Raw genomic sequence first — 21,025 nt, forward strand, 5'->3', positions numbered from 1 at the left:
TCCACACAGAGATGCCCAACGGAAATTCGAACCCAGATCTTCCTGATCTCCTGACTGTGTGGCCAACATGCTAACCACAAGGTCAAGTTCGAATTTCAGTTGTTCAAAAATACATTAATCATGCTGTTAATTGAATATGGCCTATTTATATAAAAAAAATAGTGCATATTTAAGTAAATGTCACGTATTTCATCAAGCCAGAAGTGATTGCCGGAACAACAGGCTTTTATTGCAGGTTTGAATTATCTCACAACAGGCAAAATAATAACACGGGCTACTGTTGCGGCTCTAACCAATGCCAAGCTAAAACTCAACTTTGAACCCCTCATGTCACTTCCTGTTCTCCACACATCTGGAACACGTTTATTGTGACACACGCAAGCACAAGTTTTATTTATGTCTTCAATGGCTTATTTCCTCTGACTATATATACCAGTACTGTATGAGATAAGAGTGTAAAGGTTACTGTATGGATGTTTTTTCATTTCTAGAGGACTCTAATAATGTTAAAAATTGTACCTAGAAGGTTGTAAATAGGTTTTCTATGCGCTAACTACAAAAATATCCCCTTTATAAAGAAAGAATCCTACTTACAGGAAATTCACTTATCACGATCGGGTCCGGAATTAAACACGATTAACAAGATTACTGTTCGTCACCCCTGCTTATTAAATATATAATAATAATGAATAATAGTATTTTGTCAACTTGTCAACAAGAAACATTTTTAACTTTGCTAGATTTCCTATTTGCAGTACAGCTTTTCTCCTGTCGCCCTTTGGGATACACGTTTTTTCCTTTTACATTATTCAATAATATAAATAAACAACAAAACATACCAGAACATTTCATGAAACTTTATTTACCATTGTCATCTTTACAGTATTTATAGGATCTTTGAAACTATTAAAAGTGTGCAGGTATATTCCCACAGGCAATGACATAAGAAATGTTCTTATCTGAAACGTTCATACAGTGTATTGAATTTTAAGTATTTCCAGCGGGATCAATAAAGTATCCTCTTAAAAACTGTACTTTATTAGGCACTGACATTTTCTTCATCATCACTAGAAGTAGTAGTATGTGTAATATCCAAATAATGTGGGCCCACTACAGTTCACTGTGCTCTTTCTTCTCTTGATGTCGTCGTACCTTCTCCGGCAGGATCTGAGTCATGAAGACAAAACGATCCGCCTTCAAGTGCTGACCAGTCACCTGCTTTGTGCTCAATGCCAAGAAGTGTTCTTCTCCTCCATATTTTGGCCAGTGAACAAGGCCATCCCCATTAGGAGATCTACACAAATGCATAGAGAATATGTCTTAATGCTCGTTTCACATTGTGCAACTTGAGCAATCAGGTCTGGTTTATTACCCTGTGCGAGCAAAGTTTCCCCAGTAACTCATCACGGTCCGGCTAAATTGTTCTTCCTCTTCTGGGCATGCCTCTAAAACAAAAAGTACAGGTATTATTAAAACTCCAGGTAAAGCAGATGTTTATCTTAACATGGCATTTACGGTCTCACCAGTAATTTGGACATGGGTTGTTGTAAAGCAAATGCCAAACACGGTGAAAATGTCGTCCCCATGGTCACACCCAACAAAGCTTGGCCTTTTTGCTTGCAAAAATTGAGGGGGATGCTGGTATTCATACAAGTACAAATGTTGGACACCTGCATCTAGAAACAGAAAGTGTATACAGTGTGTTGCCACTTCAAAAATACAGTAACTGATGCAAAACAGCATTTTCTGTACCTCTGTGAGCATTTATAGTCTTTAAGGCAGGAATGACAAACAGGAGATCTCCGAGTAACTCGGTGAAACCATCTCGATTTTTCACACGATCTTCGCCAGCTCCGATATATTCATCTACCATTAGATCTGTGATGATGGAATCTTTAGGCTGGACAAATAAAAGACAGACTTTAGAAAAAGTCAAAGGGAACGGTGACACAACGTACTGTAATTTCCGGTGTATAAGCAGCTACTTTTTTCTTAAACTTTGAACCCTGCGGTGTATACAGCGGTATGGCTAATTTATGGCTATTTTCTAATCTTGTGACACCTTCTTTACTTCAGAACTACCACTAATCATTTAAATAGTGTGCCACTCGCGAGTCAGTGAGTAAACGGTTGCTCTTTCTTTGGCAGTAGCCAGTAGAAATTCATCACACAGCAACTTAACACTCAAAAGGGAGCTAACAAATATACAATAGTACCAATATGAGTTTAAAAAAAAACAACTAATTTTCCCATAATGCATTTTGTTCCACCACAGCATTTAATTGGTTATGGCTGACAGGGTGCTGCAATGACGTCAGCCTCCCTCTGGGCTCCCGCTGGTGGACAGAGGCAACATTGCAGCACCTCGGCAGCCATAACCAATGAAGTGCTTTGGTGGGACGAAATGCATTATGGCAAAACATTAGAATACATATATTTTTAATTTTTATTTTTTATTCTGACTGTTATATTGTGTAAAGGCCCCATGCAATTTCCAGTGGGTTGACAAGCTAATTTTTTCATAGCTCATGATTGGCTCCTATCAAATAAAGAGTTGCCTGGTCCTCACGGACTCGTGCGCACCACAATTTTCCATTTTATGACGTGGACATGTGTGGCTTATAGTGCACTGCGCCTTATACTGTATATGTACAAATCTGTTTTTCTCTCTAAATGTTGTGGGTGTGGCTTAAACACCGGTGCGTCTTATACACCGGCGATAATATCAAGAGTCTTACATCGGGATTGAAGGCGGATAACCAGCTCACAACCTGCTCCCGGTCCATTCCTTCAGTCCAGTTTGGAGGAGCCATGAACTACAAAAAGGAATAAAGGATGAGTTTTTCAGTAGTGCAACTTATGAGCACAAACTAAAATCAGTCGCACTTACAGTAGGAAGTAAGAAGCCGCCTTCGTGATCAGTGACACCAGTCATGAAAGGTACATTCAGAATTTCATGTTTCTTAAACAGCTCATCCACAGGTTTGGTCAGGAAGGCTCCATCGACATTTACAGAAATTCTTATTGTTACATCCTTGGGAAGATAAGAGACAGCCGTTACAAGAAAATGTGCATCTTGTCATGAAGTTTAATAGACATAAATCGTATTATAACGAGTTACTGCACGAGTTACATTAAGGACCATCATGTTTCCACTTCCACTTCCACTTACAGGACGCAGAACACCATGTGCCCATGCGCTGAAAAAAAAAAAAGCACTAAATAAACCCCACAAAACAGCGAGGCCGCAAAAGGCGAACCGCAATGGAGCAAGGGAACACTGTATACATACCATTTTAAATTAAGCAAGACAGATTTCCATTTCATTTAGTTTATTCAGTTAATTGTTTTTATTTTTGCCCTAAAAATGAATTATTGAACAATTTGTTTTACTCCAAAACTAATGTCATTAAATTCAGGGTCAAATACTATAAAAATTGTTCCAGGCAAAGCCAAAAAAGCAAAAAAATAAATCAAATTCACCACATGGGTCAGGGTGAAGATAATCGGGTATCCCTATTCATAGCACATGTTGACTGTTATAATAATTCATGTGTACATTTTGTCATGAAAACGTTTGTAAATGGTATCCCTTCTCTGACAAGTTTAAATCTATTTTGCATACCTTCGCCAGGATCAAAAATGTGTCAAGATCAAGGTTTCTCATGCAGTCTGTGATCTGTTGTGTGCTCTCCAAGCTACATCCAGATGCATTAGCAACAGCCTGAAGACGCACAGCAAGAACGGATCAGTTAGAACTCTTGTAGAGAACCCCAAAACAAATTTTGACTCAAAATGCAGCAACCTTGAGGACTTCCGGTCGACGGTTGCATGGAGTAGACGCAAGAGCGAGAGCTCCGCTTCTATTTTATCATTTTCACTCTTTCACTCCTCATTCCGACGTTTCTTTTTGCTCTTTTTTGGAGAGTTTACATCTACTTTACCCGGGCTTGTTTCAAATGGCATCACAGCGGGGCAAACTAGCGGCAAAAAAAGACTCGCCTACTAGCCTGACGATGGAAGCGATCTCCGAGCTACTTGACCAACACAGACAGTCGCTAGCAGGAGACTTTAAAGAATCGTTTAATCAGCTGGAAAACAAATTTGACCAAGTTTGTGCCACCGTGAGTGAACATGGCCAGCGGCTGTCTTCCCTTGAGTTGGCAGCAGATGACCTGAGCCAGCGTGTGCGGGAATTGGAAAATATTTGCTCTGGCCTGCAGGAGAGCAATACCAAGCTCTCGGCTAAAGTCGTTGACCTCGAAGGCCGAAGTAGAAGACAAAATATTCGAATCTTGGGCTTACCCGAGTCTGTGGAAGGTGGTCGACCTACAACCTTTTTCGCTGACTTGCTGGTCGAGGTCTTTGGAGAGGAGACTCTACCGTCTTCGCCGGAGATTGACAGAGCCCACCGGTCGCTAATGGCTAAGCCAGCTCAGGGGCAGAGGCCGCGACCTGTTATTATTCGTCTACACCGCTACCAAACCAAGGACCTTTTGGTCCGTGAGGCACGACGCAGAGGGAAGCTCGAGTACCGTGGCCAGCAAATTCGAGTGGTGGAGGATTACTGTCCTGAAGTTCTGGGCCAGCGAGCCGAGTACAGGGATGTCATGGCGGAGCTCTACAACAGAGGCCTCAGACCATCGCTTCTGTATCCTGCACGGCTCCGTATTACACTTCCCGGCGGAGACAAAAAGTGGCTACCTTCGGTTAACGAGGCGCAGAAATACCTTGATGGACTTCCTAAGTCATCTTAAAATGTACTTTTTTTTGTGGACGGTGCCCTACGTGTGATTGGTAGCGACGTAACCGTTACCGGGCTATTCACAGGACATTTTTTTTTCATAGCTCTTGTTATACTTGATGTCACTGTAATGTGAGTATGTCCCACTATTTTGTTTCAGGGAATTTCCCCTTTCGCACTTGGTTATGAAGGAAACATCTTAGTGCCTTGTTTCACGTTGGAAGTTTCTACCTCAAGTTCCAGTATTACCTTGTTTACATACCGCTACAATTGTATAGGTACACAAGACGGTTTTCAGGGACCCGGCTCCTAGGAGTGTTGAGTGCTGTTTAATAATTTACAGAGGAGCTGAAGATTCGTGAGTGACAGGAAGATTGTATTGGAATAAGTATGGTTGTTTTGAAGAGCTTGCTGCTTTGTTTTTGGGCAGCCGTGTTGGGGGAGGTGGGGTGGGATTTTTGTTTTACTTTGAAGAGGTTAACTTGCATATGCCACACACAGCCAGTTTTTGTTTTAATTTACCTTGTATGTTCCAAGTATTGCACTTTTTATACTAACCATCTTGCACCTTTGATTGATAATGGATGATTCACTAAATTTTGTTAGCTGGAACGTCAAGGGTTTAAATCATCCCGTTAAAAGAAGGAGGGTATTTGCACATATAAAGCAACTTAAAGCAGCATTTGTGTTTTTGCAGGAGACTCATATTCGTGGTTCTGACAGTTCACGTTTAATGGCACAGTGGAGGGGCCAGCATTTTCATTCTTCATTTCAAGCAAAGGCCAGGGGGGTCTCAATCCTTGTTGACCAAAACATTCCTTTTGTGCATCACAATGTTATATCAGATGTGAATGGTCGTTTCGTTATCGTCTCAGGGAAGGTTTATAACAAAATGTTAGTGCTAGCCAATGTTTATGCTCCGAATGTGGATGACGTGAATTTTTTTGAACAATTTTTTTCCTTTCTTCCGGACCTGGGCTCACACGCTCTCATACTAGGTGGGGATTTTAATTGTTTTTTGGATCCAGTGCTAGATCGTTCTTCTCCTAACCCGGTTTCAAACAGTAGATCGGCCTCATATATTCAGTCCTTTTTATCAAATTCTGGTGTCTCTGATGTCTGGCGTCTCCTCCATCCAAACAAAAGGGAGTATTCATTCTTCTCTCACGTTCACCATACCTTCACCAGGATTGACTATTTTTTCCTTGATAATGATCTTTTGCAATGTGTTCGCTCATGTACCTACCAGGGTATAGTAATATCAGATCATGCCCCAGTTGTACTTTCCCTTGCTCTCCCAAATCGCCCTCGGATTAACAAGCACTGGCGCTTCAATTCAACTCTTCTTTCTGAGAGCGATTTTGTGAAATTTATCGAAGAGCAAATATTGTTTTTTTTCCAGACAAATTCCTCCCCAGATATATCTAGCTTAGTAGTTTGGGATACTTTTAAGGCTTATATAAGGGGTCAAATTATCTCTTACTCTGTTAAAATGAAAAAGGAGGCCCACCAAGAGCGACTAGAATTGGCAGATAAGATTAAGAAATTGGATCATCAGTATTCTCAATCTACGAATCCCGATTTATACAAAAGGCGTGTAGAACTCCAAACTCAATTTAATCTGGCTTCAACTTACATCGCTGAGCGTCAACTTTCTGCAAGTAAGACTCTGTTTTATGTTCATGGTGAGAAAGCAGGGAAGCTATTGGCAAACCAGTTGAGAGGTACTAAAGTTAAGGGACACATTGTAAAGATCAAAATGGAGGATGGGAATTTTACTTCAGATCATGAAAGAATAAATCAAACATTCAGAAATTACTTTTCTCAGCTTTATGCCTCTGAATCAAATAACTCGGCACTCATGAACGTTTTTCTGAACCAATTAGACATCCCCAAGATTCCTTTCGATAGTAAAAGTAGACTTGACAGACCTATAACAAAGGAGGAGATTGCACAAGCTATTTCATCACTCCAGTCTGGGAAGTCTCCAGGTCCCGATGGTTTTCCTGCAGAATTCTTTAAGGCTTTTTCCCAATCTCTCTCCGTACAGTTGAGTACTGTGCTGTCCGACTCATTCAGGCGCGGTACCTTTCCAGCTTCATTTTATGAAGCATGTATCACCCTTATTGGGAAAAAAGACAAGGACCCTTCAGAGTGCTCCTCATATAGGCCAATTTCATTACTAAACGTGGATGCTAAAATTCTGGCCAAGATAATGGCCAAAAGATTGGAGGACATTTTACCCCTGGTTATATCAGATGACCAAACGGGCTTTGTAAAAAATCGATATTCTAATTTCAATATGCGCCGGTTGTTTGACATCTTGTACCTCCCTTCTGATGGGTCCATGGAGTGTGTGCTATCTTTAGACGCGGAGAAGGCCTTTGACCGTATAGAGTGGCCATATTTATTTGCGGTCTTACACAAATTCGGCTTTGGTGCAAATTTCATTACCTGGATAAAATTACTTTACTTATGTCCCACTGCTTCCGTCCTCACTAATTCTCAGGTGTCACAACCATTTAATCTTTACCGGGGAACGAGACAAGGTTGTCCTTTAAGTCCCTTATTGTTTGATTTGGCCATAGAACCCCTTGCCATAGCAATTCGCAGCTGTGACAACATATCTGGCATTTGGAGGAATGGAGTACAGCACAAGGTGGCGCTATATGCAGATGACTTATTAAGCTTCATTTCACATCCAGACAGATCTTTACCTGCTTTGCTACTGCTTCTGAAGAATTTCGGTCAGTTCTCAGGATATAAACTTAATCTGAATAAATCTGAAATTTTACCTGTCAATGAGGGGGCGCCAGCATCAGTGTACGCATCGTTTCCTTTTAAGATTGTGGAAAATAAATTTACTTATTTGGGCATCACAGTTACAAAAAAACATAAGAGTCTTTTCAAAGAAAATTTTTTGAGTCTATTAAACCACACGAGGCAGTGTCTGACGCAGTGGTCGCCACTTTCCACTACTTTGGCCGGTCGAATCAACTCCATTAAAATGACCATTCTTCCCAAATTTCTATATTTTTTTCAATCCATCCCAATCTTCATCCCAAAGTCTTTTTTTGATACTTTGGACTCGGTCATATCTTCCTATATTTGGAAGGGCAAGCGTCCTAGGTTGAATAAAATTCATCTACAAAAACCTAAGCAAGAGGGTGGGATGGCGTTGCCTAACTTTCGCTGTTATTATTGGGCAGCCAATATTCGATGGGTCATATTCTGGTCATACTATCAGTACCGTCCAGACCGGCCTTTATGGGTGGAGATGGAGTTGAATGTGGCTAAAAATGTTTCTATTCTAGCGTTACTTGGATCTGCACTCCCTTTTCCGTCAAGCAAACGTATTGATAATCCGGTGGTCTGGCATACGTTGAGGGTGTGGGCCCAGTTTAGGAGACATTTTGGTTTTGAAGATCTCTGCCTTTTTAGCCCCATTTCAGACAATCATCTTTTCCAACCTTCCTTGCTGGATCTGGGGTTCCGGGAGTGGCGTAGACGAGGCATATTGTGTCTCCGAGACCTGTTTATCGATAATACGTTCATGTCATTCCAGCAATTAACGGAACAATATAATCTTCCAAAGTCCCATCTCTTTCGGTACTTTCAGGTTAGGCACTATGTTTACAGTCGATTACCAAATTTCCCTGAGATTCCTGGTACGAACATTGTTGATGCACTTCTGGACTTGCAACCATCACACAAGGGGTTAATTTCTACTGTTTATGTTAAACTGTTGGACATAAGACAGACCTCTCTTACTAACATTAAAACAGCATGGGAGCAAGACCTAAATATGTCTTTGACAGGTGACATGTGGCATACAATCTTTAAAATGATCAATTCAACCTCTATTTGTGCCCGCCATAGCTTGCTACAATTTAAAGTTGTACACAGGACTCATATGTCAAAATCCAAACTAGCCCGTATATATCCAGAGGTGGATCCCTGTTGTGACAAGTGTAAGAGGGAGGATGCCACACTTATCCACATGTTTTGGTCTTGTCCTAGTCTGGAGAAGTATTGGAGGGAAGTCTTTCAGACACTTTCTGTAATTAGCAATTTACCCTTGCAACCCAACCCTTTAATAGCACTGTTTGGCACCACAGGTGAACCCGACTTGCGTTTGACCCCCACACGACAACGAAGTTTGTCTTTTGCCTCCCTCTTGGCCAGACGGGCAATTCTGTTAAAGTGGAAGGATGCCACTCCGCCCACTCACGCTCAGTGGCTGAGAGATGTCATGTCTTGTTTAAATCTGGAGAAAATTCATTACTCAATTTGTAATGCCAAAGAAAAATTCCAAAATGTCTGGGGACCTTTCTTAGTATATTTCCACAACTTTAAATTTACCTGAGTTCCCCAATAGCTTTCCCGCTCTGGCCTATTTGCTGTCATCTGTCGTTTAACTCACTTGTGTATTTGCTTTGGTTGTTTTGCATTTGGTTGTCCTACCAAACTCGGACCTCTGTCTTTTTGGGCTGTGTGTGGCTTACATTGTGGGTGTTTTTGTGTTGGGGTTTTTTGTTTGTTATTTTGCTGTTTTTGTTTTTGTTTTCTCACACTCTCGTTCTCTGCCTAAACTACCAGCAAACATTGTGTGCATTTGTTTTTTACTTTGTCAAAATTCAATAAAAATATTTCTGATAAAAAAAAAAATGCAGCAACCTTTAACGTGGGTAGAGGATCGTTTAACACCATCATATCTATGGCAGCGGTGCCACTTTCAGCGATGGCTCGGTGGATCAGGCCATCAGTCAGTGGTGAGAGAAGCTGTTGATGAAACCACAACCGTTGTGTCAAGCGGCCTGTCAACATGAGGCATAAACAAAGACGTTGATTCTCACCAGCAGGGAAACGCTCACTCCACCAGCAGATTCTCCAAATATGGTCACAGAGGATGGGTCTCCTCCAAAGTTGTGAATGTGATTCTGGACCCAGCGGAGGGCTTGGACCTGGTCCAGCAAGCCAAAGTTACCGGACATGTGCTCGTCTCCTGTGCTACGTAAGACACACATGCGCACCAATTACGACTGTACCATGCAAATCTGATCAGTCAAACTCACGCGTCGTACAGTACAATGGAACCTGAAGTCAAACGCTTGTCTGGTTGTACAATCCGGAATTTGATGAATATTTTGCGGAAAAATGATTGCACCAAAATGATTTCTCTTTGGCTTTTTGTGGCTTTTACACTTAAAGCAAAATAAGTTTCAGCCTCAACCACTGGTGTTAAGAAAAGAATGTGTGAAGACACACAAATTAAGTGGACTCACATTAAAAGAATCCAGCCATACTTTTGTCCAGCTGCCTGTTTTGTCTGCTCTCAAAAGCATTTTTTCGGTTACAGGCTTTCCAGCAGTTAGCATTTTTTTTTATACTTATGTGATATTCAAAGGGACTGTATTGAAGTGGGGGGTAAGTTACTGTCGATGCACTACATTGCTGATGGGGATGTCATACAACTTCATGTAAAAAAATCTGAACTATCCCTTTAAGATGTTACTGTATTTCAAAAAATACATTCCCTGTATAGTATGTATGATGGCAACAGTTTGACCCGACTTCCATTATCTTCAGAATTTGTTGATATGTTTTTGAAATGCAACAAATTGGGGGTTGACCAGTATGTGGGAACAGATTGTGTTTGACCTCACAGGTTTTACTGTACGTTTACTCAAGTCAGAAAGCATCTATTCATCATCTACCTGCTGCTGATCCTGTTTCGAGGTGTAGTACACCCTGTACTGGTTACCAGTCAATCATAGGGCACATGTAGAGACAGACAATCATTCACTCACATTCACACGATCACTGAGTGGAAACTGAACCCCTGCTGCCTGCATGTAAATCAGGCAAGTGAACCACAACACTATCAGGGACCACATAATTACAAAACGTAACGTAGACCCAGTGTGGGATTGATTCCAGATGAGTGTGAATAGATCCATCCATCCATTTTCTTGCTACTGTTTAATTCGGTATATACTGAATAATATATAATAATAGTAATGTTGCTTGTTAAGCCATACTGTAAGGGAGGAAGAATATAATTTGTAAAAAAAACATGTTTTATTTATTATTAATTTATTTTGTTAACTGTAATTATGATTTATTCTTTTGTATGATGATGGGAAAAAATTAAATTAAAGAAGGAAAAAGTTACTTTTCCTCCGCCAAGCGCAACGTAAAGCGCAAGCGCAGCGCAGAGGTTGTGTTTTTGCTGGCGTTTATCTGTCTGTCTGTTTTGTCTGTGTTCAAAATAACTTCAAAAGTTCGATATGGATTTGGATGAAATTTTCAGGAATTGTCAGAAATGGGATATGGAAGAACTGATGAAATTTTGGGGGTCATCTAAAATGCAAAATTCTAAATGTTCCCAAATTCACTCTTTTCCCTACTGCTAATTATTACCTGCTGCTATTGCCACATTTCTCAACCGATTTACCTCATTCCAACATCAGCTCATTCAACACAGTCTGGACATTCACACATTTTTTCTTCCAGAATGCAAAATGCCTTTGATCTAAAGACTTCTAGCTTCAGACCATTCCAACATCAACGCATTCAACTAATTAATGACATTCATGCCATTTTCCACATACTGACAAATCCCGCTTTTCTTGACATTCCCTTTTTTCAGAATGCAAAATGCCTTTGATCTAACGGGTTCTAGCTACTTGCACATTTCTCAACCGATTCAGACCGTTCCAAAGTCAAAATTTTCATCTCATTCGGGACATTTAGCCTTCCCGGTACATTGCGCTATCATGCTAGGAATTAGCATGGTAATATTAGCATTGCCAGCATGTTGACATTAGCATAGTAGCATATTTTCATAGCTAGACACGTATATAACCACTTACTACTATTGTGCTAGGTGTTACCATGCTAACATTAGTAACCTAAATATGTAGATAAATGATAACAAATGTAGGATCTAAATATACAAATGTATATTTTTGGTGTAAATCACAATATGGGGGTAACTATGCCACTTGCCGGAGGTCTGCGCTCTGCGAGTGCTTTTCTATTTTTTTTAAAGTTGCCATTCAAATGTCCTCTGGATGGATTTGTGATAATATTTACCTGAGAAAGCCCAAAAGTCCCAAGCGATACTGGATCAGAACTACAACCACATCCTGATAAGCAGCCAGGGCAGATCCATCTCCCATTGAAGCTGACCCCAAAGCAAACCCTCCACCATGGATCCACACCATCACCTGTCAGGTAAAGAAAATACATTATTTTGCTTTTTAAAAACATGTAAATGAAATGGTACTGCACTATTGACCAGTCTCAGGCCTAATGCAAATTCATATTGGACATCAACAGTTTCCAATGTAAGCTATCTATAAACACTACAAATGTCATTGAAACTAACTCTTGCATAGAAATGAACTACTAGTAGTATCAGTCCAAACCATCGCCAAGGGATTCTTACTGGGAGTTTCACATCATGAACTCTGCTTGCAGGAGTATAAATGTTAAGGTAAAGGCAGTCTTCTGAGACATCTGGGACCTCTGCCTTCAGGTTGCCAAGCATTTCAAGCAGATCTGTAACAAACTGTTTATGTTGAATGCACCTGAAAATGAAAAAAATAACCCTTATATAGATTTCATTACAAATATTTATTTAAAAAAACAAAAAAACAATCATAGCAGAAAACACAAATTCAAGGATTTAAATGACTATAGTGCACACGATCAAATTCAAATGATTACACAACCTGTGAGATAACACAGGCCTCGTAGCACTTACATGGGAGGCTGCTTGGTGGCGTCTCTCACCCCTTCCCACCTCTCCGCATCCTGGGGTGGAGCCAGTCTCAGAGCAGGGCCAACAGGTGGCTTCGCAAAGGGGACACCCAGGTAGGCATAGACCCCAGTCTCCTTCCCCTTTACACTCACATATTCACCTTTCAGGCTCCCAAGCGCTGTGTGGACTATGGGTGCTGTTAAGATAAAAGTGCTGAGTCAGAATCCTTATACACTATAAAATGATAAACCTTGAGTCAACATACATTTCAGATAAGCGTCACCTGAGGCCTGTGATTCCCAACCACTGTTCCTTTGTTCATCTACTGTATCTACGCCAGTAACTATTTTTAAAAATCCTTTAACAAAATCATATATATCAAAGTAGTCCCCTCCATCCTTTGATTTGTCAATAAGCGTCCCTTAGTGGAAAACGTTTGGACACCCCCACAATACATGATTGATGGGGACTGATGTCATGGAATGGTAAAATTCCACACCTACACACCCACACTGTGCAGGTCAGGTTGCTGAGACGCATCTTGGTTTACACTCTTGCAATGATTAAATAGTATGAGTCAAAAAAACATTGTTAGGTAACACTAATAGGCTGGAGAGATGTTAAGGAGTGTCTTAGCAGGTGAAAGGGCAACACGTATTGGTGAATCCTGAAATACAATGGTCATGGTCATGGTTTAGTTGTTTCGGACATGCTTTATAAGATACATTGCTCGATTACATTTACACAATTGAGAATGTCTGAAAAGGAGAGGGAAGAAGCAGAGTTTATTTAATCCTACAGCTTCTCCATATATATTTTGTACTGATAATTTTTACTGACCATATCTTTTACATTATGACACTTATAATATTTCCCTTGCTTACATTAGAGAGAAAACAATAAAGGACAGATTGCTTATTCAGTGATGAAGGGAAAAAAGGAAGGACCAAATAAAATAATAATAATAATAAAATAGCACCAAATAAAAAAATTGAAATAAAATACATATGAACAGAATAAATAAATATAAAATAAACTAGAATTAGTAATGACACAAAGGATAAATGGTTGAATAGATACCGCAGGAAGCATTTTGACAGAGACGCACAATTCTTAAATAAATGGTGGATAAACTGCAGCTTAAGTGGTGACGAAGAAAAGAAAAGAAAGAAGGCAAGTTGTTGAAAAAGTAAAATACGAATGAGCGAAAAGCGTAAAAGGTGCTGTGTTAAAAAAATATATGACATCAAAATGTTAAACATATTTTTAAAATGCAAACATGGAAATAAGAATGATCAAATATAAATAAATTGAATAATAATACATAAATAAGTTAGTACAAGCAAGGGCATTAAAGTAAAGTGAAGACATAAAAAAAACATATTTCTCTTTATTTGGATTATTTTGAGATTAAATCAAATACTGTATATATATTTAGATAGTCTACACATGTGGCTACTAACACTCTACTACAGGAAGATTAGCAACTGTGGATTAGGATTTTGGATTAACAACAAACTTGGAAGTTTTTAACATAAATATAGTTCCATATGCTGTAAATGCATTACAGCAACAACAATGCTGGCTGGGAACAATCGAATACTTCCACTCACCGTCACTTTTTGCAGCAACACGTGCAAACAGCACAGTCGAAAGAAAGCAAAAGAATTCCTTTCCGCGCAGCTTCATGGTGCTTCTGTTCGTGTGACTGTCCACGCAATGCTCGTCTCGACTGGACTCTTCAGTTGTTCTGAATGTGGTGCTGCAGCATTTTGTGTGAAGGAGTGGAAGTTGCTTGCCCATTACGGGTAAGTAGGTACTTTCGCAACAGCTCATCTGCATGTAAGACCAGCCCACCTTCACCCTTTAAAGTGGCTAAAACACCAAAACTTGAACAGAAGTGAACGTGCATCCACCCTGTGCAATAATACATGTAAAACTGCAAACACAAACCCTTGACACAAGTTAAATATTAAACATGATTCATTATTATCTAAAGGTACTTGAGTTATGTAAACGATTGGATCACAGATTCATTAAAAAAGGTTTGTTTGCGTTCATATTAATATGATGGCTGTCTACGACAAAGCTGTTACAGCTGTTGCACTGCATCCTGGGATTTCTAAATAAGGACTCACGTTATGTTTCGATGTCACAAAAAATACGTGCATTCACAGTTTGCAAACGTACTCTCACGCTCACAAACTCGATTTTATACTACAGTAAGTGGTGTCACCAAGGTTTTGGCAGTGACGAGATTGTTTTATTTTGGAGAGCCGGAAGTGGTTATGTGCCCTGTGACGGAACCTTGTTGTTGGTGACTGTACTGGCTTTTCACAAAAATGTATTCTTTACTTAAGTACTACCCACAATAATAGCTATAAAACGCTTTTAATAATTGGCCGAAATTTGCCTGGAAAAGTGTGACTCTGTCTGACTTTCAAAAATAAAAGGTTAGCAGTGTCGTTGTTTTATTTTAGCAAGCATGTCCATAACAATAACACATTTCTAAGTTATATTAAAATTCACAGAAATGCATCCGATAGATAAAGGACCCATTCGTAGTCTGTGTGAATTGAAGCTTTTTTCACAATGTCGTAATACGTCAGATTCACTGGATTCGAAGAAATCTATAGATTTTGTAAGAAAAACAAAATGACGACGATGCCATGAGAACTGTCGCTGCGTGTTGCTAAAGGTATGAGGTGTGCTTTTTTGTTGTTTTTACGTGTGCATGATTGGCTTTGAAAGAAAAGCATGTGCATCGTGTGCTGTCGCAGATGTCCATCGTATGGACGTGCTTGTCCTTGTCTGACACAAGTTCTGTGAACCGGAAACAGACACCATGTTCAGAAGTACCTTTCAAGGCGGCTTTCTGTCTATATTATACAGCATCGGGAGCAAACCTCTTCAGATATGGGATACTAAAGTAGGTCACTGACTACCTGAACGCAGTTGTCAGTGGAAAAAACTTGTATTTCAGGTCTTTTTATGACGCTTGTGTTATTTGTTATCATACATGATCATGCATGACTTTTTTTTATGAAGTCACTTTTATTATTGTCAAAGGTGGTGGATCAAATCTGTGTTATAGGGTTAAATGTCGGAGCATAGGTAATGCAATCTTTCATCAAGTCACAGGCAAACATGCATTTTATGTAGGGCTGAACAATATTGAAAAATAACCCAATTGCGATTTTTTTCCCCCTCAATAACGCGATTGTGATTTAATATGGGATTATTTTTTTCAAGGTCCTGATCTCATGTATTTTTCAACAAACACATACAGTAAATCTATTTTAATAAACAATAAAATTGCTTTCCCGCATAGGCTAGGCTTATGTTAATTGAAAATGTCACTTTTTATGGAATTGTGCCCATCATCCAGATGAACACACATGTTTCTTTCCTTCTTTCTTTCTTTTCTGTGTGTTCTAAAAATATAAAAACAGATGAAAAGAGGCTGCTAAGAGTGCGCGTAACGGTACACACCTATTCTGCCCATAAAGCCTTCTGAATAAACCTCCAAAAACTGCCAACAATGCTACATTTACATATGTGCTAGTGGACATTGTTGTTATTAACATTGTTGTGCCAAAGAACTACATTACTGGCATAGTGACACCTCGCCATACCATACTGGCTAGCTAAACTAAATTCACCACACACTTGCCCGCAGAGCGTCAGCGCCGTGCTCATAAGGCCTCAGGGCACTACCGAAAGGTAACGCAACATATTGGAGCTGCCGCTACTGCTGCTGTGTGTTTGTTTTTGAGTTTGGAAAAGGTCATGCTAGGTGTAGTGTGTTTCTATGTTGCTATGTGAAATCAATACGACACCTTGGTTAATTGTGTGGCGCAAATTTTGTTCTATTTGACTCTCAAAATCAGCAGGCAAGTGACTGCCAGCTTACAAGCTACCTGTTGGCGACCCCTGTGATAGGGTCACTATCTTAAAGCTGGACTCACTACGTGTTTGTTCAAGAACTTAGACACGCAACTAGTGTTTTGAAGACAAAAATATAATGATGGCAAACGACTCTTTAAAAACGTGACAGTCATTGTAGATTCCCTGTGGGACAAAAATGAGCTCCAAACTAACTGCATTGTTTGTTTTAAAGACAAAATGTAATTGTGGTTCAAAAAAAAAGGTCACCTCAGGGAGGCGGAAAACTAGCAAACTGCTGCCAATGTGAGAGTGACTGCCAGGCAAAGCGTGTAAACAAAGATGTTGACACACAAAGTACACAAATATGTTTCAAACAAAGTTGAACGGTAATGAGACTGAAAGGTGAGCGATGACACACGCTGACTTCGATAGGCTTGGACTGTGACAACAATTTACAGACTACTTTTCATTGTCACGGTAATAAAGGACAAAGTGTGTTCCTTGTCAGTCAACTCAGGACGATTCTGTTTTGCAACCGCCTTTGGTCTTATCGGTTTTAGCCGCTGTTCGGCTCGAAGCGCATTGCGGTCGCCTGGCTCAAAGTGTCAACACATTTAAGAGATATGGTGTGAATTAATTATCAGTAATAGATATAGACAAAGGGAAGGATTAAATAATATCTGTGTCATTGTACTCCTTTTCAGACATGTTGAATCGGGCAAGTTTAAAAGTTTAAACGTGATATTGCACATCATAGCATACTATTACAAAAATATTGCATTTATTAGACATAAGGTAATGAATTACTTTTACAAGGAAATGTAGTATTTTACTTATATATATGAATATGCACCAAATGCAAATTCCACTGTTCAACTGCCCACTCCTAGATTATAGAATCAAAATGCTAGTTGGCTATCAGAAAAGCCTTGCAAATGTTGCTGAATAAACACAGCAATTCCTAAAAATTCATAATTAATAGTTGAGCATAATTGTAGCCTTAATATTTGTGCACTTTATTGTTCTCAAAATTCTTTTCAAAAACACACTTAATGGTAGTCTATTGGTGAAACCTTCCTATCGAAGTCAAAATCCTAACCGTTATAAATATTTACCACTTGCGTACATTTCGTGTTTTAAAGATGCACAACTAAACCAATATAGATTTGTGTATTCTCAGCTATCTTAACAAAACATCATCATATTAAATTTGCGTTATAGGTGACACAGCAAATGACCCCGGAGCTGCATTTTGGACACCCCTGCAGTAGAGTGTGTTGTGACCCTGTTATATTTATTTGGGTTTCATAGGTGAAGAATGGTCACATAAAGCGAGTCACGGACAATGACATCAACTCGCTTGTGCTGGAGGTGGAGGGTTCAAACGTCAGGTGAGTTTGATATTCTCAGCTCAAATCTTGAGCACAGTGCACACCACTTGTAAACTATATAGCACCCCTGACATCCTTTTGTCACGTCTGTCCTCCGACAGTACAAACTACATCACGTGTCCAGCTGACCCCAGGCAGACACTGGGCATCAAGATGCCGTTTCTTGTGATGATTGTCAAGAAAACCAGGAAATATTTCAGCTTTGAAGTCCAGGCACAGAAACAGGCACCTTACATGTGTTAAGGATATTGTTACTGATACTATTTATGATGACCGATGCTGTGTCTCCTCTCCTTTCTACTTCCAGGTGTTGGATGATCAGAATTTACGCCGAAGGTTTCGGGCAAGTAATCACCACAGCAAGACGCAAGTGAATTCATTCATGTGCACCATGCCAATTAATGTTGATGACCGCTGGAACCAGTTTCAGTTCAACTTGGCCGATATTACCAGGAGGGCTTATGGAACCAGTTATGTCGAGACACAGCGTGTGCAGGTATGTGTGTGGGTGTGTGCGTGTGTGTTCTTTATTTTTTATCACAAAACATCCTTGTTAGCAGCCTGTTAGCTTGCCAGCTTACCTTCATTGAAGACCTGACTTTCTTTTACTCCATTTTGGGTTAGTGAGGTGAGAAACGCTATTGAATTAAAAAATAACTCATGGCAAAACACGAGGGTGGTATCTGTGTTGATCTCGCTGCCACATCGAAGTCATTGAAGAGGTGCAAACCTATAAGTACTTAGGTGTGCATCTCGACAACCAACTGGACTGGTCGACAAACAGATACCCTGTACCGGAAGGGACAGAGCTAGCTCTTCTTCCTTAGATGGCTCAGGTATTTTAATGTACAGTATGCAGTGAATGCTGCATTTGTTTTATTAGTCAGTGGTTGCCAGTGTTCTGTTTGAGGCTGCGGTTTGCTGGGGTGGCAGCATGACTGAGAGGAACACTAAGAGACTGGACAGACTGGCGAAAAAGGCTAGCTGGCAGTTTGAACTCACTGGGGACTGGTGATGGAGCGAACAGCAGGCAGCACAGTGCAGACCATTCTGGACAATGCCAGCCGCCGTCTCCACAACATCATGGAGGGGCAGAGAAGCAGCAGCAGTGGGAGGCTCCTCTCACTGGGCTGCAGGATGGAGAGGTTCAGGAGATCTTTTGTCCCCACATCCATCAGACTCTACAACAACCTGGTCAAGGGCAGTGGCTCATGACTGACTGATGACTAACCTGACCGATGACCGGTTGTGCAACCTTTCCCACTTAAAAATATGAGGTCTGTAGTTTTCATCATCGGTACACTTCAACTGTGAGAGACAGAATGTGAAAAAAATAACAAAAGTTCAGTGCAATGCTTTGTAACGTAACCTTGGGTGGCAATGACAGAGGGGATTTTGGCCCATTCTTCCATGCAGATCTGTGATGTTTTGGGGCTGTTGCTGGGCAACACAGACTTTCAACTCCCGCCACAGATTTTCTATTGAGTTGAGGTCTGGTGACTGGATAGGCCACTCCAGGACCTTGACGGGCTTGTTACAGAGCCACTTCTTCATTGTCACATTGTTGATATCATTGTCATGTTGGGCGACCCAGCCACGTTCAATGTGGTACGTTTCCACCCCTGTACACAGTGGGTATGGTGTTCTTAGGATGCCACTTCACATTCTTCCCCCTCCAAACACGGCGAGTGGAGTTTATACCAAATATTTTGGCCTCATCTGACCACATGACATTCTCCCAATCCTCCTCTGGATCATCCAGATGGGCCTGGATATGTGCTGGCTTAAGCAGGGGGACCTAAAAAAGTTAAAATAAATCAAGGAACACAAATGAATAAGCCATTCAGGCCCATGATGAGTGTATGCAATTTTTGACTGGAACTGTATGTGGCAGGTGGGATAGTACCCTCTCTATTTAATAGCTGGGGTTTGCTTCCCAGGCCCTGGAAACCTGCCCACTGCGCCGGTGTCATTTGCTGCGCTCATTACTTTGGGATATAAGCACACATGACAAAAAGTCATCTTGACCAGTATTTCCACAATCATTGCCATAAAATGTATTTCTCTTGCTTATGCTTGATTTTTTTTTCAGATTCATGCAAATTGTCGTATCCGGAGGGTGTATTTCACAGATAAACAGTATACAGAGGACGAGCTCCCGCCTGAGTTTAAGCTGGTTATTCCTGTCAAGAAACAGGATGCGAGGTGAGTCCTGCAGGAATTCAGAAAGTAAATTTGACAGTGCATATTTGGATTATTAGATGTTTACAACTTTTATTTGCCTATTTTTCTTGCAGCAAAAAGGGAGGTTCCAGAGCTACTCCGTTCCCACAGACCTAAATCAATTTGGAGCGCTCCCAATTTCACGTGAAAACATAAGATTAGCCCTAAAACACACAGTGTAATATTGTCCTTTTAAACAAGCTTCATGTTATATGTGGGATTTCCTTATTTTTGTAAACAAATCCCACTGAATTGTTGCATGATTTATTTAAGTTGAACTGTATTTTGTTTTAATTTTTGTTACATAATTCACAACATTGTTCATGTTGTGAATTATGCAACTATCTATTGTTGCCACAAGATACAGCGAGACTGGAAGAGTCACAGAAAGGCATAGTGTATGACTTTATGTGAACATGTATATGTCGATTCATGGATCACACACGGTGTGAATTTTGTCATTCAGTTTCTTGTTAGAGAACAGCAAGTTGTGTAAAAAGCACTGAAACATTAAAAGGTTTGTGTACCTTCAAAAGTTTAAAGAAAGTCTAAATTCACCTGTAAAGGTTATAGTGCATTTTTGCACCAAAAATGACACATGATACTAGATTTTTCTTGATCCATCCTCCAGGCAAACATGAGTTCTTCCCACAGGTAATGATGAAATGACCTCAAAGCTTAATTATTAGACGTCTTTGTGGGTTGTGTGTCAATGATACCCAAACCTACCACTGGGACAGATAAGACTATACACTTTGTAAAAGACATTTTGATGACATTTCAGTGTGTGGAAACCTTCAAGGCAAATACGGTAATATGAATTGTATCTTGAAAGTATCTTGGATGTATTGCTCTTTTTAAAAGGTAATTTTAATAGTTTCCAGTGCAGCATAAGCCTTCTTAGCCACCTAGTGGACTTTAAAACAATTGCATTCCTTACCGGACAGTTGTACATTCTGCAGACGTCTTTACACACTGAATGAGAATTTGTTATAAATATAAAAAAATGCC

General features: G+C 40.1%; 2 protein-coding genes across 7 annotated transcripts; one reads left to right on the top strand and one right to left on the bottom strand.

The window, feature by feature from the left end:
* Nucleotides 1-850: 850 nt before the first annotated feature.
* Nucleotides 851-14,330, bottom strand: ces2b (carboxylesterase 2b). The gene is made up of 13 exons (XM_054776141.1): nucleotides 14,126-14,330; nucleotides 12,516-12,708; nucleotides 12,198-12,339; nucleotides 11,843-11,976; nucleotides 9,601-9,754; nucleotides 9,422-9,526; nucleotides 3,626-3,724; nucleotides 2,891-3,034; nucleotides 2,739-2,816; nucleotides 1,753-1,900; nucleotides 1,524-1,676; nucleotides 1,373-1,445; nucleotides 851-1,294 (listed from the first exon to the last, which is right to left on the bottom strand). Exons 1-13 carry the CDS (start codon nucleotides 14,313-14,315, stop codon nucleotides 1,111-1,113), a joined length of 1,797 nt encoding a protein of 598 aa, XP_054632116.1. The 5' UTR covers nucleotides 14,316-14,330; the 3' UTR covers nucleotides 851-1,110.
* LOC129181245 (cilia- and flagella-associated protein 20-like) lies at nucleotides 14,178-20,685 on the top strand. 6 transcript variants are annotated; one of them, XM_054776150.1, is made up of 7 exons: nucleotides 15,299-15,441; nucleotides 17,712-17,791; nucleotides 17,893-18,016; nucleotides 18,099-18,134; nucleotides 18,216-18,287; nucleotides 19,884-19,996; nucleotides 20,089-20,685. In XM_054776150.1, exons 1-7 carry the CDS (start codon nucleotides 15,358-15,360, stop codon nucleotides 20,129-20,131), a joined length of 552 nt encoding a protein of 183 aa, XP_054632125.1. In that variant the 5' UTR covers nucleotides 15,299-15,357; the 3' UTR covers nucleotides 20,132-20,685. The 6 variants fall into 6 exon arrangements, with proteins under 6 accessions (XP_054632122.1, XP_054632125.1, XP_054632126.1 ...); XM_054776151.1 differs by having other exon boundaries at nucleotides 17,893-18,004; XM_054776147.1 differs by lacking the exon at nucleotides 15,299-15,441 and adding an exon at nucleotides 14,178-14,320 and having other exon boundaries at nucleotides 18,099-18,287.
* Nucleotides 20,686-21,025: the final 340 nt, after the last annotated feature.

This window comes from Dunckerocampus dactyliophorus, chromosome 5 (genome assembly GCF_027744805.1).
Source record: "Dunckerocampus dactyliophorus isolate RoL2022-P2 chromosome 5, RoL_Ddac_1.1, whole genome shotgun sequence".
In the NCBI taxonomy this organism is placed as follows: domain Eukaryota; kingdom Metazoa; phylum Chordata; class Actinopteri; order Syngnathiformes; family Syngnathidae; genus Dunckerocampus; species Dunckerocampus dactyliophorus.